This window comes from Notothenia coriiceps, unplaced genomic scaffold, assembly GCF_000735185.1.
Source record: "Notothenia coriiceps isolate Sejong01 unplaced genomic scaffold, NC01 NC01_scaffold00017981, whole genome shotgun sequence".
Lineage (NCBI taxonomy): Eukaryota > Metazoa > Chordata > Actinopteri > Perciformes > Nototheniidae > Notothenia > Notothenia coriiceps.
The window spans coordinates 16,074-30,038 of record NW_011350682.1 but is presented as its reverse complement, the minus strand read 5'-3'; the positions used below and the strand labels follow the sequence as shown (position 1 = coordinate 30,038).

The window sequence follows — 13,965 nt, the reverse complement described above, 5'->3', positions numbered from 1 at the left end:
GGTGTGTGTGTGTTGTGGGTGTGTGGTGTTGTGTGTACATGTTGTGTTGTCGGTGTGTGTGATAGAAGATAAGTGTCTGAGTGTAAAGTGTGGTGTGTGTGTGTGTGTGTGTGTAGCAGATGGAAAGGGTTGCATAAGGCTCAGGACACCAAGGGCAGGATGCTTGTTGACACCTCTGAGGTTCAGCGCACACACACTAACAGACGTCTCGCTCTCTCTCTCTCTCTCTATCTCTCTCTTACCCAGGATCTGATTCGCCGGGACATCCTGTACTATAAGGGCCGCATCGATATGGATCGCTACGACGTGCGGGACGCCACAGACGGGCGCGACGACGACTTCAACGTCAGCGTGAAGAACGCCTTCAAATTGTGCAACAAAGACAGCGAGGAGATCCACATCTTCCTGGCCAAGAAGCCGGAGGAGAAGAACCGCTGGCTCAGGGCCTTCCACGAGGAGAGGAAGATGGTGCAGGAGGACGAGAAAATCGGTTAGTCACACACCGCCCTGCTCCGCCCTGTTTGGAAAGGTTTCATTCACAGGGGGAATGCAGTTTCAGGCACATGTTGACTTAGCTACAGCATGCTATATGCACATCATAGCATGACAACATGTGTTATTAATTATTTGGGTGTTTTTTTTTACTTTATTGTGACTTTATTGTGAAAAACTCAATAAAGTCTCATAGCAGATTTTTAAATTAAAGTTAAAGGCAGCTTCTTATTTATTGTTACATCCCTTTTATTCTCATAAATAAAATAGTATTAAAATATATTATATATAAATAATATTTCCTTGGCGTATTGGTGCACAGCATAAACAAAGAAATAAATAGCACATTTAAATATAGAATAATAGAAAAAAATAATAATAATATAAAATGATATGCAATAAATCAATTTAAAGCTGTAAAGAAGAAACATAATACAATCTGAAAAAATACTAACATGATACTTTTAAATTACAATGAAAGCTGTATGCAAATCATTTTAACTGTATAGAAAAACATTACTTTACATTACAACAGAAAAATGTGAGAAAAATTTAAATATCTAAACAATAAATCTAAATTCAAATGAAAGCCATATAGAAAAAAATTACAATATAAATGTGAACAAATATAAATGTATTTAATAAATCAGAATTAAAATGAATGCTAATGAATTGTAAATGTCTGAATGGTTTGCGGTTAAGGTTTCGAGATCTCTGAGTACCAGAAGCGGCAGGCGGCCATGACAGTGAGAAAGGTGACCAAACAGAAAGGTGAGGCAACAAGAAGATATCAGGTGATTTTCCTTTTCTTTTCCTCGCTGGTGTGCTCTGTCTTCTCATCGCTGTTTACTCTTTACTCCTTAACCTCTCTGTTTTGTTTTTTTAACTGTCTACACGTTTTCTAAAACACGCCTACTTTGTTTATGAATGGACTATCTGTGTACTGAGTAAGCTAGAAAAGTCACGTGGATTCATGTCTTCTCGCTATATCACTTTTTTTTGTATCGTTTTGAGTCAAATGTCTGTCGCCCGTTCACGAGGAAGAATCGATATGAGTTGTAAAGCAGACGTTAAGCATCAATGAAAAGACAGAGGGCTATTTGCATGAAGTATTGAGTTTAAAGGGCGATACCTGCATCCCTGACATGTGGGTCCTGTGTCACGCTTGTCTCGAAAACCAATTCCACACTTCAAACTGTTTGCATTTTTCCTTTTACTGAGTTAGGGTGGCTGTCGGGGCTTATCACTAAAATCCAGATTTTTTTTTAAATGAATTCCTTCTTGTTTTTGGTTGATACTTCTGAAGTGTGTTTTATAGTTTGCTTTTACAGTAATTACTTTACATAGTGCAATCTAGGACAATAATACAACATCACGTCTTGAAGATTGAAGAAACATCAAAGCAATCGCATTACTTTGACTTATTTTCAGATTTGTTTTACAGCCAAATATGTCAAAAATAATGCTAAAGGTGGAGTTAGCAATTCTTACAAAATACACTTTCAAAGTCAAAAATATTTACCCATGCAGAGTTTCACGCATCCTTTAAAGTCTTAATTTACTTTAATTAAATTCTAAATGTTTCTTAAATATGATTTAATAGATCTTCAAATATATGCCCTACTTTTTGTTTAAATGCAAATAAAAGAGGGTTGGCAACATTTTCTTTTTGCTTGAAGTCGGGAACAGAACCACATTTTAAATAAAAGGTTTTCAACCCGGTCAGAATTTTCTCAAGCGTCCCTGCCTCTTTCACAGCCTAAGATCGCCACTAATGCTACTCTCAAAGCTTCTTAAGACTTTGATTTTAGATTTAGCTAGATATACATTTAGATAAAATGTGGGGGAGTATATTACGTTTAATACACCGTTTAAGCTGGAACCAGTTTAAAGCCTGATGCTGCCTTTCCATCAACACATAAACATTTCGGACAGTAGGAATCAAAGCCCTAAAATCCCATTTCATTAAACCGCGATTAAAGTCGACTGGAGACGCCAGCGATCTCTCAATATTGTTCAGTAGAAGTCTACACTTTGGCATAGCTGTTTACTCAAACATCTTACAGTATGGCGGCTAACCCTAATTGCCTTTTATATTAGTCTGCTATTATATTGTTTAAACATGTCAATAAATATAGCATTATTCCAGGGCTTATTTTCATTCAAACTATGTGTCCGTTATACTTCTGCTATATCGCAAAATAAAATGGGTAATACATTTGCTGTAGAAGTTTGGTCTTAAAGCGGTCCATTTTGTGGCAGTGCTGAAAAAACACCCGGTCGAAACAAACACCCCTGATGCTGTAAATGGTAAACAACGTGGATTGGTACAAGAAACACAACATTTTATTTTAGCCAATCATCAACAAGGGGGCATTCATGTTTTTAAAAAGATTTACAGATTAACGTGGATGTAGGCGGATGTTCAAATATCAACACTCTTCCTTCAGAATGTCTGACTCCACCTTGAGCTCCAGCAGCCACCAGCTATCTCTGTAACAGAAGAACATGTCAAGCGGGTTCCTCCAGATGCTAGCCCCTCACAGAGCCTCAGACAGAGGACCCTCATGTCCCCCCCTGCTGGTATCCCACTTTAAGATTTAGCCATTTGAGCGCTAGGCTAGATGTGTGTACATTTGACTATTGCCAGTTTCAAAATGAGCATGACCATCCATTAAAGTATGAATTAACCCCTTGCTGGAATGTTTTCTCTGACGTTAGGACCCCTGTAGACGTGTTGTGTGTTTTCTAAGTGCTGTATGTGTACATGGCTGGCACAAGGTGAAGTACTCTCTTGAATTTCAGATTCATTTATAGATTTCATCTTGAAAAAGAGGGCCATGTTGTATGGACATGGTTTGAGAATGATAAAGGTATATGCATTAGAGTTCTCCTTTAGAGCTAGCACAATAAGATGCCATGGCAACTGCTAAAGCAGCATTGGGAGGTGTTGTGATTAACACTGGAGCACAGTTTAATCTAATACAATATAACAAAAAACCCTTCTAACTGCTCAGTATTTTAAGCAAATTACCCCCCAATACAGACACTGTTCTAATTTTATTCCCTCCTAAGATGCCATGGCAACTTTTGAATATTTCATCTCCGAATATTGATCTAATTTTTACTGCACTAGCACTAGTTGTGATGCTTGTAGACTGTAGCGAAATGACGCCGTAGACTCTAGTTAAGCGCATATTAACAGCTTTTCTGTTGGCTCTATTTTCGCCACTCTTGTGTTTCTCAAGTGTCGAGGGGGTGCTATTCAAACAAACGCGCTGTCAACAAACACGGAGGAACAGCGTCTCTTGTCCAAATGCCTTGTTTCATCAAAACGTGAATCTGTCTGTTCTCGTGTTTGCCCGCCACACAGTTTGATTGAATAGCATCTTCAGTCTCCCTTGTGTCATTGCTAGAGCTGAATTCCCCGATTCAACCGTCATCATATGATCATTCTGTATCATATCTCAGGTTTAATATGCAGGAATGCTAATGTGTGTCCGTGTGCCTGTACTCCGTTAGCATGACTCGGTGTTGTGTTGTTGTGTCCGTTTCCTGATCCGTTTACTGACGATGTTTCCTCTTTTTGCCATCCACCTTTTTTCTTCTTCTCTCGCTTTGTGCCCCCCGCGCTGCCTCCTTGTCCCCTCCCCCGCCCACCCCACTCCCGTCTTGCTTCTTTTTGCACCTGCCTTCTCAGGTGTAAACAGGTGCACGCCCCCCTCATACCCGCCCCCGCAGGACCCCCTCAGCGCGGGCCAGTATGAGGTATCGGAGGACATGGCACAAGGAGAGGTTTTTGAATTCAGTCAATCCAAAAGAGGCCAGGCTCCTTTCTGGCAGAATTTTAGTAGATTAGCTCCATTTAGGAAATAGAGATACGCGGACTCTTCTGAAGGACCAGATATTTTTCTTAGACGCACTAAACACTGGATGATCCTGACCCATCATGAAGAAAAATACGACAAACACACACAAGAGACTTTTGAAAAATGAAGGACTATTGTGAATATGATCGGCAAGAGGACTGAAGACTTTGGATTTAAACATTTAAAAACGTTACGATTCATATATGTTAGCAACGTTATAAGTTATCACGCTTCTCCGGCTGAACTCTTTCCCCCTCGGATTCTGCATCCTCACGCCATCTGAATGTCCTGGAGTTATTTACATTGTTATATCAATTCATTTTGAATCCATCGTCTGGAGAGAGAAGGCAGAGCCGGGGCATTTCCTCGTAGTAAGATCGTGATAGAACAAGCTGACATGTTGCTGCTATGTGAGATTGCTTGTTTGCATTCTTCTGAATGTGAGGTTGAATAATTGACAGCTGACGAAGGACCCGCGGAAGCTCGGCGTCATCTCTGATCCATTCTGCCACTGATCTCAGAGCAGCCATGCCATCACTGTGTCTGCCCCCCCTCCTTTACTCCCCTCTCTAGCTGTCCGCATTATAGTAACCCTCTCTTCACCCAGTATGACGTTCTCAGTGTTTCCCTCGCTCTCTCCTCTCTATCTCCCGCTCCATCCTCAGTGAGTCACAGGCTCTCAGAGGAAACAGCTTCATTCTCTTGGCAGGCTGCCATCGGCCACGATACGACGGGTCAGGGAACAAATCGATAGATGGGAACATCAATAGAATATTTTCATCCTTTCACCAAACACTTCTGACAGGGTATTCATAAACCCATCACACCCAGGGGGGGGGAGGGGTTGACGAGAGATGAAACAGCTGGGCGCGGGAGTAGGTCAGATATAGTCGCTCCACCACGCCTTCTGTTTAAAACTCCCATCGCCTACGCCCCCCCGAGCAGCTGGGCGCGGGAGATAGGCAGACTATACGCTCCACCTGCCTTCTGTTTAAAACCCCCATCGCCTCACCCCCCCCGAGCACTCTCCCAGAGACGACCCCCTGTAGCACGGCCCCCCCCCCCAATCCGGCACGCCTCGCTGGCAGCTCACTGGGCGTTTGGAAAGAGTACAGCCTACCTCCTGAAACAGCTTAAAGTGAAAACATTGGGCGATATTTAGAGAAGAGACTCCTTCCGTTAATTCTTTTCTATCTCTCACATTGTAAAAAGCACATATCCAGTCAGAGGAACGCTTTATTTCCTCTCGTGTGAGGACGCTAAATGGGCCCCAGTGTGACGAATTAGAACGATCCCTTAACCAGCACAAGGGGAAATGGTCACGTAATAAATTCTAAATGAACAACTGAAAGAAAGGACGCTGCAGAAAAGTGAATTCAAAGTGTAGCATGCAGATGTCCTCTGACACATTTCTCTCTAAAGACCGCAGCTTTAAAATCTCAGCTCCCACACCGTCGTCTTTCCCGATCTGATCAATGTTCTGGCATTCAGCTTAAGTGATCAGATTATTGGTTTGATCAAACAATGCTGTGGATCCCGCCACATGAGGTTTTAGAATAGATCTACTGAGGAAACAACTATTTACACACATCATGAAGGTATATTCTTTTCAACAGTGGGGAATGTAAGTGACACACGGTTGGTGATCATGCTTTAAACCTCAGATACTTTGTGTTGAATTATTACCACCTGATGGACAGTACATATATGACAACTTGTGCAATGTGATATATCATTATATATCTTCACTACTCACTACCACGTGATATCAAAGAGTTTATATATTGTTCTATGTCATTCGTTTGCCTTCTTATAGGCCTTATAACCTACTGGAGAAGAAAAAAAAAGACCTTTTTAGAATTGCTTTGTATGTTGTGTAATTTATGTTTTGTTTCAGTAAAAGGAAAGCGTTGAAAAACGGGTGAGTCGGCTGCTGGTGTTTGTAGAGAGATGGCTCCCGGTGAGATTGTTTTGGAAGATTATTCCCTGGTCTGGCACTGCAAAAAAAAAAAAGATATGGTTCCCAGGCCATGATAACCTCAGGTCCCGTGCTATGCCCCCCCCTCCCCCCCCTACTTCAAGCCACCAACACACACATAATCATGCACACTTGCTGGCCCGTTCTGCTGCGGAGAAGAGAGATGCTATCTAACAGTGCCTTCCAGCATTCCACTAGTGATTATCTATTCAGTTTCACAGGCAGATTTGAATTAGTCATGTATTTTCCCTTCGGTGTGGGACTCGCATCTCTCTCGTACTTTCTCTCTCACACACACCGGGAATTCCTCTTTCCCCAGTGGCAGGAGATCCAGAAACTTAAGAGGTCATGCCTTTTTTTCTTCATTTCCCCCATATGAGTAGATAATGTGCCGTCGGACTGACTGAAACACACCTTATCATATTATATCACACGTATATAGCGGTAATTTTATTGCACAGAAATAATTTAGAAACGTTATCATCTATTTAACATGCTGAACGGTGGTTTCATTTCAAATATATTATAGTCTATTAGTTTTCAAAGTATATTATTAAAAATCAAAAGAAGAATCATCTATTTTACCTTGATCAGCTTACACACTGTAAATAATGTAAAAAAACAGATCATATATTTGGATATTGGTATTTTGCGTTGGAGACGAATGTTGTTCCAGTTCTAGCGTGCGGTAGACCTCAGTACCAGGTAAATGCATGCTCGTGGCATCCAATATTTTGCATGAGACTTTAGACAACTCTTAGCAGATTGTTTAGTTTCATTTTACTTCCAATGGGGGATTTTCTTTTTGTTTACCACACACCGCGGAACCATTCATTTGTGAAGACCATACCATCTCACTGAAGGGAGTTATTTTCTCTGTCCACCTGTCTCCAGCTCACATCACCGCTTTGTAGCTTCTGGTTTTTATTTATTAAGTAGAGTGGGACACTTTCCTGAACTGTTGATAGGTGAAATGAAAGGCACTAATGCTCTCTTCGCCCAGATATATTGGGTACTATAAACTGTCATTCTAAAGTTATATCTTTGACTTCAACATGCACTGTCGTAGTCCAGACTGCTGTTTTTGATTTGTTTTTATTTTGATTTGAATACCATTAACCGCTGAGGTAAAACGAGTATCATTTTTCTATGACAACGGTGAACAAAATAGGAGTTAGCACTGATCATGGGTGTTTGTGTATAGATTTCTAGTCAAGCAGAAGAGCTGAATAAATGAAAACCTCTCGAGATGAGCTAAAAATAAACATAATCCTGTAGACACACAAACACACACACAAACAAACAAACACACACACATACAGTACTTCATTACAATTCATATCATGCTCTTGTTTCTACTTAAGAAATTATTCTTTTGACTTGACAGTAACAAATTAAATTCTTCACTTGTATTTATTGAATGCAGTATTAAATAGAACCGTTTTGGCCATGCCGTTAAAAGGGTGTATATATTGGTTTTATTTCTCTTATATAATTATCATCTGACCTTGTGCTGAAAGCTGAGAGGGCAGCCTTTTTTTTCCTATCTATTTCCGGTCATAAAACCAAGACAGACAATTTAGCAGACTGTCAATTTGATGCATCAGAGGTTTGCTCAGATTTATGTCATTCCTTTCAGCCCGTGAGGCGCGTTCACTCACATTTAGCATATCAGTAGGAACTCCTCGCGGTTGGTTATGCAGTCCTGTGTTGTTTCACAATAGTCAGGTAACAACAGTCTTCAATGAGCCATATTATTGATGTGGTGTTCAATGACAACAAGGTTAAACTGAAGACTGACATCCCACTTTTGGAAATCTCCTCATTGTAAATTACCTTCTAGTTTGAGGTCTGGATTTTTGCCTATCACAGAAAAATGTACTCACTACCCACATCCTTCGTCACCATATGCAAACATTTGTCCTTTTCTTTCTCGCTGGCCTTTTGAGTTTTGATTATTTGTTGTAGAAATTAAAAATAATGCCTATTCAATCCAGAAACTGTGAATGGGAGAGTGGAGATGTCAACTGTATGTACATTATATGTTTTGATGTAATCAGAAGCACTGGGAATATGTTGTACTTCGCTGTAAAAATAAATCCATATCTGATATAGCTGTACTTTTGTTGAAAATAAAACCTCTACAGAACTCCATGTCTAGGCGTCAATGTGCGAGTGGGAGCATTGTGCTGGTTTTCCTGTTAGTGACATCATTTCCTGTCCCCATTACCAACAGCTGACACATAAACTCCTGCATTTATTTATTACAAAAAAGGGATACAAACGGAAGATAAAAACGTTCTCAGAAGAATATTACAAAGTCACAAAAGAGAAAAAAATCACAAATTGAAGCCTGAAAATGCTGTCATCAATGAATAATGAGACTTATGCAAACATATTCTCCCGGTTGGCTGCGCTGATCGTTCCGTTTCCATGTTTTGAAGTCAGCAGATGCAAGAGTGTTTTTCAGGCAAGATCTAAGACGCCCTGCTGCGATGCAGACACAGTCTCTGTGTGTTTGTGTTTCTTGATGTCTAAATAACTCAAGCGAGACTGTACAGTATGGGAACAAGAACAAATCATATGAGGAGCCTCAATGAGCTATGAGCAGTATTACTGTGGTCTCTAGTGGTCAACCGTGGTGTTACACTTCCCAAGGAAATGGCCCATTGGCATGGTCATTTATTTCACTTCAATGAGATTTGTAAAGCGCAACTATATATTAAAACTTAGCTTACGTAGCTTCAAAATATATAATAAAAACAAGGATTTACAGACTGGGATGATATATCTTCTGTGTGTATGATGTCCTACAAATAAGATAACTAGAAATCAGTCATCCAGTCATGTATCGTGATTCTAAGTTGAGCATCATAGGAGTTCAGATGTGATGTGCTTCAGGTAGTTCCTCAGGATCAGAGGAACGTCCAAATTGCCAATGGCACATTCCTTGTTGCCAAAGGGAAGGTATCCTCTTATCGCTAGGCGAGTCTGTGACATCAGTGTTTTGGGACAAACTGGAACAGAAACAGAAAAAAGGTGGATCAACATCTTGACACTTGTAAAATGCACAGAACCAAACTGGAACTACTTTATCACCTCTCTCTTTGAGCAGCAGATTCAGAGCCTCATTCTGCTTGGTAGTCTTGTCAATGATGAGCGTGGGCAGATACACGTCGGCCCCAAAGTCTATGAGCAGCTGGATGTACTCCCCCCCGCAGCCGTAGCGCAGACACACCTCCAGCACCGTCTTCGGCTGCTTTATCCTGGCCAGCATCTTCTCGTCCGTGCAGTTGTAGTTGGGGTTGGCCCCGTGGAGAAGGAGCAGTTTGAAACAGTCCATGTGTCCATAAACAGCGCAGATATAAAGGGGCCCCCTGCAGGTGGTGGCGTTGGAGGCCCATTCAGGGGCTTTGGGCTTGACATCCACCTCGGCTCCGAAGCGCAGCAGCTCCCGGAGCACGTCCAGGTCGCCCTCCCGGGCCGCGGTCAGGGCCGGGGTGCAGTTGTTGTACTGGCTGCCGTTGGGATCGGCCCCGGCCTTCAGCAGGGCCACCACACAGTCCAGATGTTTCCCATTGACAGCTGTGAACAAAGGCGTCTGCGCCTTCACGTCCAGGCTGTCGATCTGAATTCAGACACAGCAGTACATCCATATATTCTAAAAGTACAAACACATGCCTGACAAATTGAGACACTATGCATCATTAAGGTTGCATCTCTGGGGTTTTTTTGTGGATGTGAACATAACATTGACTAATTATCATTTCTCAAGATTGTCAAGGCGTATTATTTACACTACCTGAATACACTGAGATTAATTAGCATTTATTTTTTCACCTAATGACTTGAATCCAGTATTGAATCTCCTTTTTAACTCTATTTTGGTTTAGCTTAGAGCTTCACAACTTCCTGAATATCACCCATTTCAATGCTATCATTCCATTAGATGTTATCAGTTTTTATAACTACCGTCAGTGTTTCGGATGGAGTCATAGCAGCGGTGCTAAGGCACGTAAGCCCAGCATAATGTGAGCGTGGAGCGTGTGGAATTTTTGAGTGTGTGCACGTGCGAAGTGCGCCCTGACAATTTGTTTCTATGTGTCTGCCAGCACAAGAAAGGCTCTTGAGGCCTAGAACCAGGGCCGGTTCTAGCCAATTTGCTGCCCTAGGCGAGATTTTATATATAAAGAATAAATGAAAAATCTCTACAAAAGACAAATACACTACAAAAACAGAAACTTATTGACATAGGTCATATACGTCAAAAGGGCTTCAAATGTATTCAGTATTGTATGAACATGTTTTAATTGGGGGGTGGACGTCACATCTTCCAGGGGGGTCCGGGGGTATGCCCCCCCGGGAAGATTTGTTTGAACATTTTAAAGTAAAATGCTTTAATCTGGTAAACTTTGAGCACACAATTACTAGAGACCTGATCTAGGCGGTACAACTCTAAAACACCCATATGAAAAAGATCGTTTTACATTTTAATAATCAAATAAGTATGTGAACATAACCAATAACCTACCATAGCCAATAACAAATAAATGTAACTTATTTTATTTTTGTTGTTCATTTATATCTTAACATTTATTAATTTATGCATATTTTTGTATCTCTCCAGCTTTAAATAATATTTTTGGTTTACTGTCCTATAGTATACATTGGAATGATTTCAAACCTGTTTTTATTTATCCTAATAATTATAAAGGAGTGCCTTGGAAATATGTGTTTACATAATTTGTAAACACATATTTGTTTGAGACCCACTGAGATAACTTAGACGAAAAATGTACTATCTAAACACTCAGAGTCCTTTACCTCACTGAGCCTCTCAGTCTGACAGGAGAGCTCTCCTCCACCCTGGTTGTAGAAACATCTACTTCTTATATCCGTTAGCGCAGCTAGCACCAGATTCTAATAACAACAGCGTCGGTACCGGTGCGACCTCTCTCTCTCTCCCTCCCTCGCTCTCTCGCTCCCATGCTCGCACTTTGGCTGTGATCTGCGGGCACCTGATAAGCCAACATCCCCCACTTTCATCACTTACAGCGCCCATCGTACAGGGCAAAAAAATCGGGCCTGCCAGTACATACAGTGGCAATGTCTCAAGATTTAGCAAAAATACACCTTTATTGAACATACAGTAACACAAATACTACAAATCCACATAACAAATAACAATCAAAAACGAAAAAGGGTCGCCACTTATTATTATTTTATATATTTGTATATAGGGGAAACACTGCTACCCCTCTAATTAATTAGAAGGGGCAAACTCCCCCCACCAGGAGACAAGAAGGTGCATGTCTGAGTTTTCTCAGGATCCACTTTTATTTAGGTTGGCTTTAGTTGCTTTAAAACAAGTTTTCTTAAATGATGTATGTGATATCAGATTGCTTACATTGTCCTTGTGACATACTCGTAGCTGCTGCAATGCCACATTTCCAAACCCCAATAGTCTGAGAAATGTCCCATTGTTCCTAAGACCCATTGCTCAAAAATTACACACTATTCGCAAAACAAACCAAAACCCCATTCTAACAATTATCCAAAATAAGTACTTGTGCTTGAGTAAAAGTAAAGTTCCAGAGTGTAGGAATACTCTGTTACAGTAAAATGACTGCATTCAAAATGTTACTCAAGTAAAAGTAGACAAATATTATCATCAAAATATAGTTAAAGTACCAAAAGTAAAAGTACTTATTGTGCAGATTGGTCCATTTCAGAGGAATATATATATGATATGTTTTGATTATAATTATTGATGCATTATCAAAGCTGGTAAAGGTGCAGCTAGTTTTAATGACTTTGTTTGTATACTGCAGGGTAGCTTGTGAATTTACTCCAGGTGTAACTAAAGTCTGATTTAAGTGTTGATTATATTTCTCACCATTAATTCAAATCTGCAAAGTAACTAAAGGTATTAAATGAATATACTGGAGTTAAAGTACAAGATTTACCTCTGAATTGTAGTGTGGCAAGTAGCATCAAATGGAAATACTTAAGTAAAGTAAAAGTATCTAAAAATTGTACTTAAGTAGTACTTGGTTATAAATGTACTTGATTACTTCCAACATCTGCAATTATCTATCTTAAACCTAACCGACCTAACCAACACCACTCATGATTTGAGAGTGTATTTTGGGAGAAACAGGCTTTCAGAAGTCAAATCAGCAGACCCCCTTTAACCCATATCTAGACTGCTGATAAGTGATAACCCCTGATACCGGCTATGTAATGGCATGATATCATCTCAAGAGGGTACAACTGATTACTTACATTTAACGTCTCCTGCTGGGGACTGGTCAGGCAGTATATAGTGGGGTTATTTTAGCTTCTGAGTACAATAATGCTGAGGTATGGAACACAACGCTAGAGGGTTCGGTAGGACTTAGATAAACTGCAGAGCTCCTTTCATATTATGCGTTTGATCCATTGTTCTAGAAAAATATATTATTTTAATGCCTTTAGGTTAAAAAATCTAGTTTCTAACCCATCATTTTTTATAGGTGAAAAATATCTGCTGGCGGTATCTAGGAACATTATTAGGCTTGAAATTAAATGTGTGATTTGGGTTATTAATCAGGATATTTATAAACATTACACCCACCAGCAGCACTCACTCTCAAAGATCCATCTCACCATCCTCCAAACAACAGAATGCTCCCCCTCACCTCGGCACCGTGCTCCAGCAGCAGCTCCAAGCACCTCAGGTGTCCCAGAGCAGCAGCAGTACGCAGTGGGGTGACCGGGACCCCCCACCCACTCCGAGCATTGATAGACTTCCTGTAGGACTCCTGAGACAGGAGCTGGGAGAGCAGCGGTCCGTCGTCGCTGCTCACGGCGTTGTGCAGGGCATGACACTGCTCGTTGTCTTCATCCTCCTCCTTAGGCTGCAGCAGGGAGAAGATCTTGGAAATGTCCATCAAACTCATGTTGACAGCTTGGCCCAGAACCATAATGTTACCCCGAGGCCGGTGCAAGTCAGAGCCCTTCCATCTGCACTGGCAGAAATGTCACAGGAAGATATTAATACACCCGAAAACACACACAGCTTTTGACATTTAGAGTTATTTTTGTTGGATTTGATTTTCATTCGAATATATAACACATTTCGACATCTGTCTTTCATGAACACACAGTATAAGACAGTGCAGTTTGTTTACATGACAAAGCTACTTCATATAACTCAAATTACAGTAATACAATCTAAATCAAGGCCATACATGAGTGCTTTTTAGACAAAAATATAATAATTGAATAGTTCGCCACTAAGGTCGACAAGATGTGTTTAGTAGAACAAAGTAACAGAGTGTCAACAGCAGCAACGAGACACTTACCTCGATTAGTTTCTTGCTGATGTTGTTTCCAACGACGTGAGAAAAATTGAGAATTTAAAGACTTTCAGAACTTCCGAATAAGTCACGTGGACAAGAGAAGGGAAGAAAGGTCCGAGTGAGTGTGTGATGCTTCCACAGGAGCTGTGAAAAGCGCAGTTTGGCGTGTGTGTGTGTGTGTGTGTGTGTGTGTGTGTGTGTGTGTGTGTGTGTGTGTGTGTGTGTGTGTGTGTGTGTGTGTGTGTGTGTGTGTGTGTGTGTGTGAGAGAGTGTGTGTGTCTGT

General features: G+C 40.8%; 2 protein-coding genes across 9 annotated transcripts in view; one reads left to right on the top strand and one right to left on the bottom strand.

The window, feature by feature from the left end:
* Positions 1–5,149, top strand: part of LOC104950734 (rho guanine nucleotide exchange factor 9) — a 57,430-nt gene extending 52,281 nt beyond the window's left edge. For all 8 annotated transcript variants that reach the window (XM_010777290.1, XM_010777289.1, XM_010777288.1 and 5 more), the window contains 3 exons: positions 247–490; positions 1,195–1,263; positions 4,193–5,149. In XM_010777290.1, the coding sequence (XP_010775592.1) occupies positions 247–490; positions 1,195–1,263; positions 4,193–4,368 (489 nt within the window). In that variant the 3' untranslated portion in view covers positions 4,369–5,149. The remainder of the gene's footprint in view (positions 1–246; positions 491–1,194; positions 1,264–4,192) is intronic.
* Positions 5,150–8,505: 3,356 nt separating this feature from the next.
* Positions 8,506–13,912, bottom strand: asb12b (ankyrin repeat and SOCS box-containing 12b). Its single transcript, XM_010777296.1, has 4 exons — positions 13,686–13,912; positions 13,020–13,349; positions 9,439–9,967; positions 8,506–9,356 (listed from the first exon to the last, which is right to left on the bottom strand). The coding sequence occupies exons 2-4, from the start codon at positions 13,302–13,304 to the stop codon at positions 9,211–9,213; spliced, it is 960 nt and encodes a 319-aa protein (XP_010775598.1). The 5' UTR covers positions 13,305–13,349; positions 13,686–13,912; the 3' UTR covers positions 8,506–9,210.
* Between the last annotated feature and the right edge of the window lie 53 nt (positions 13,913–13,965).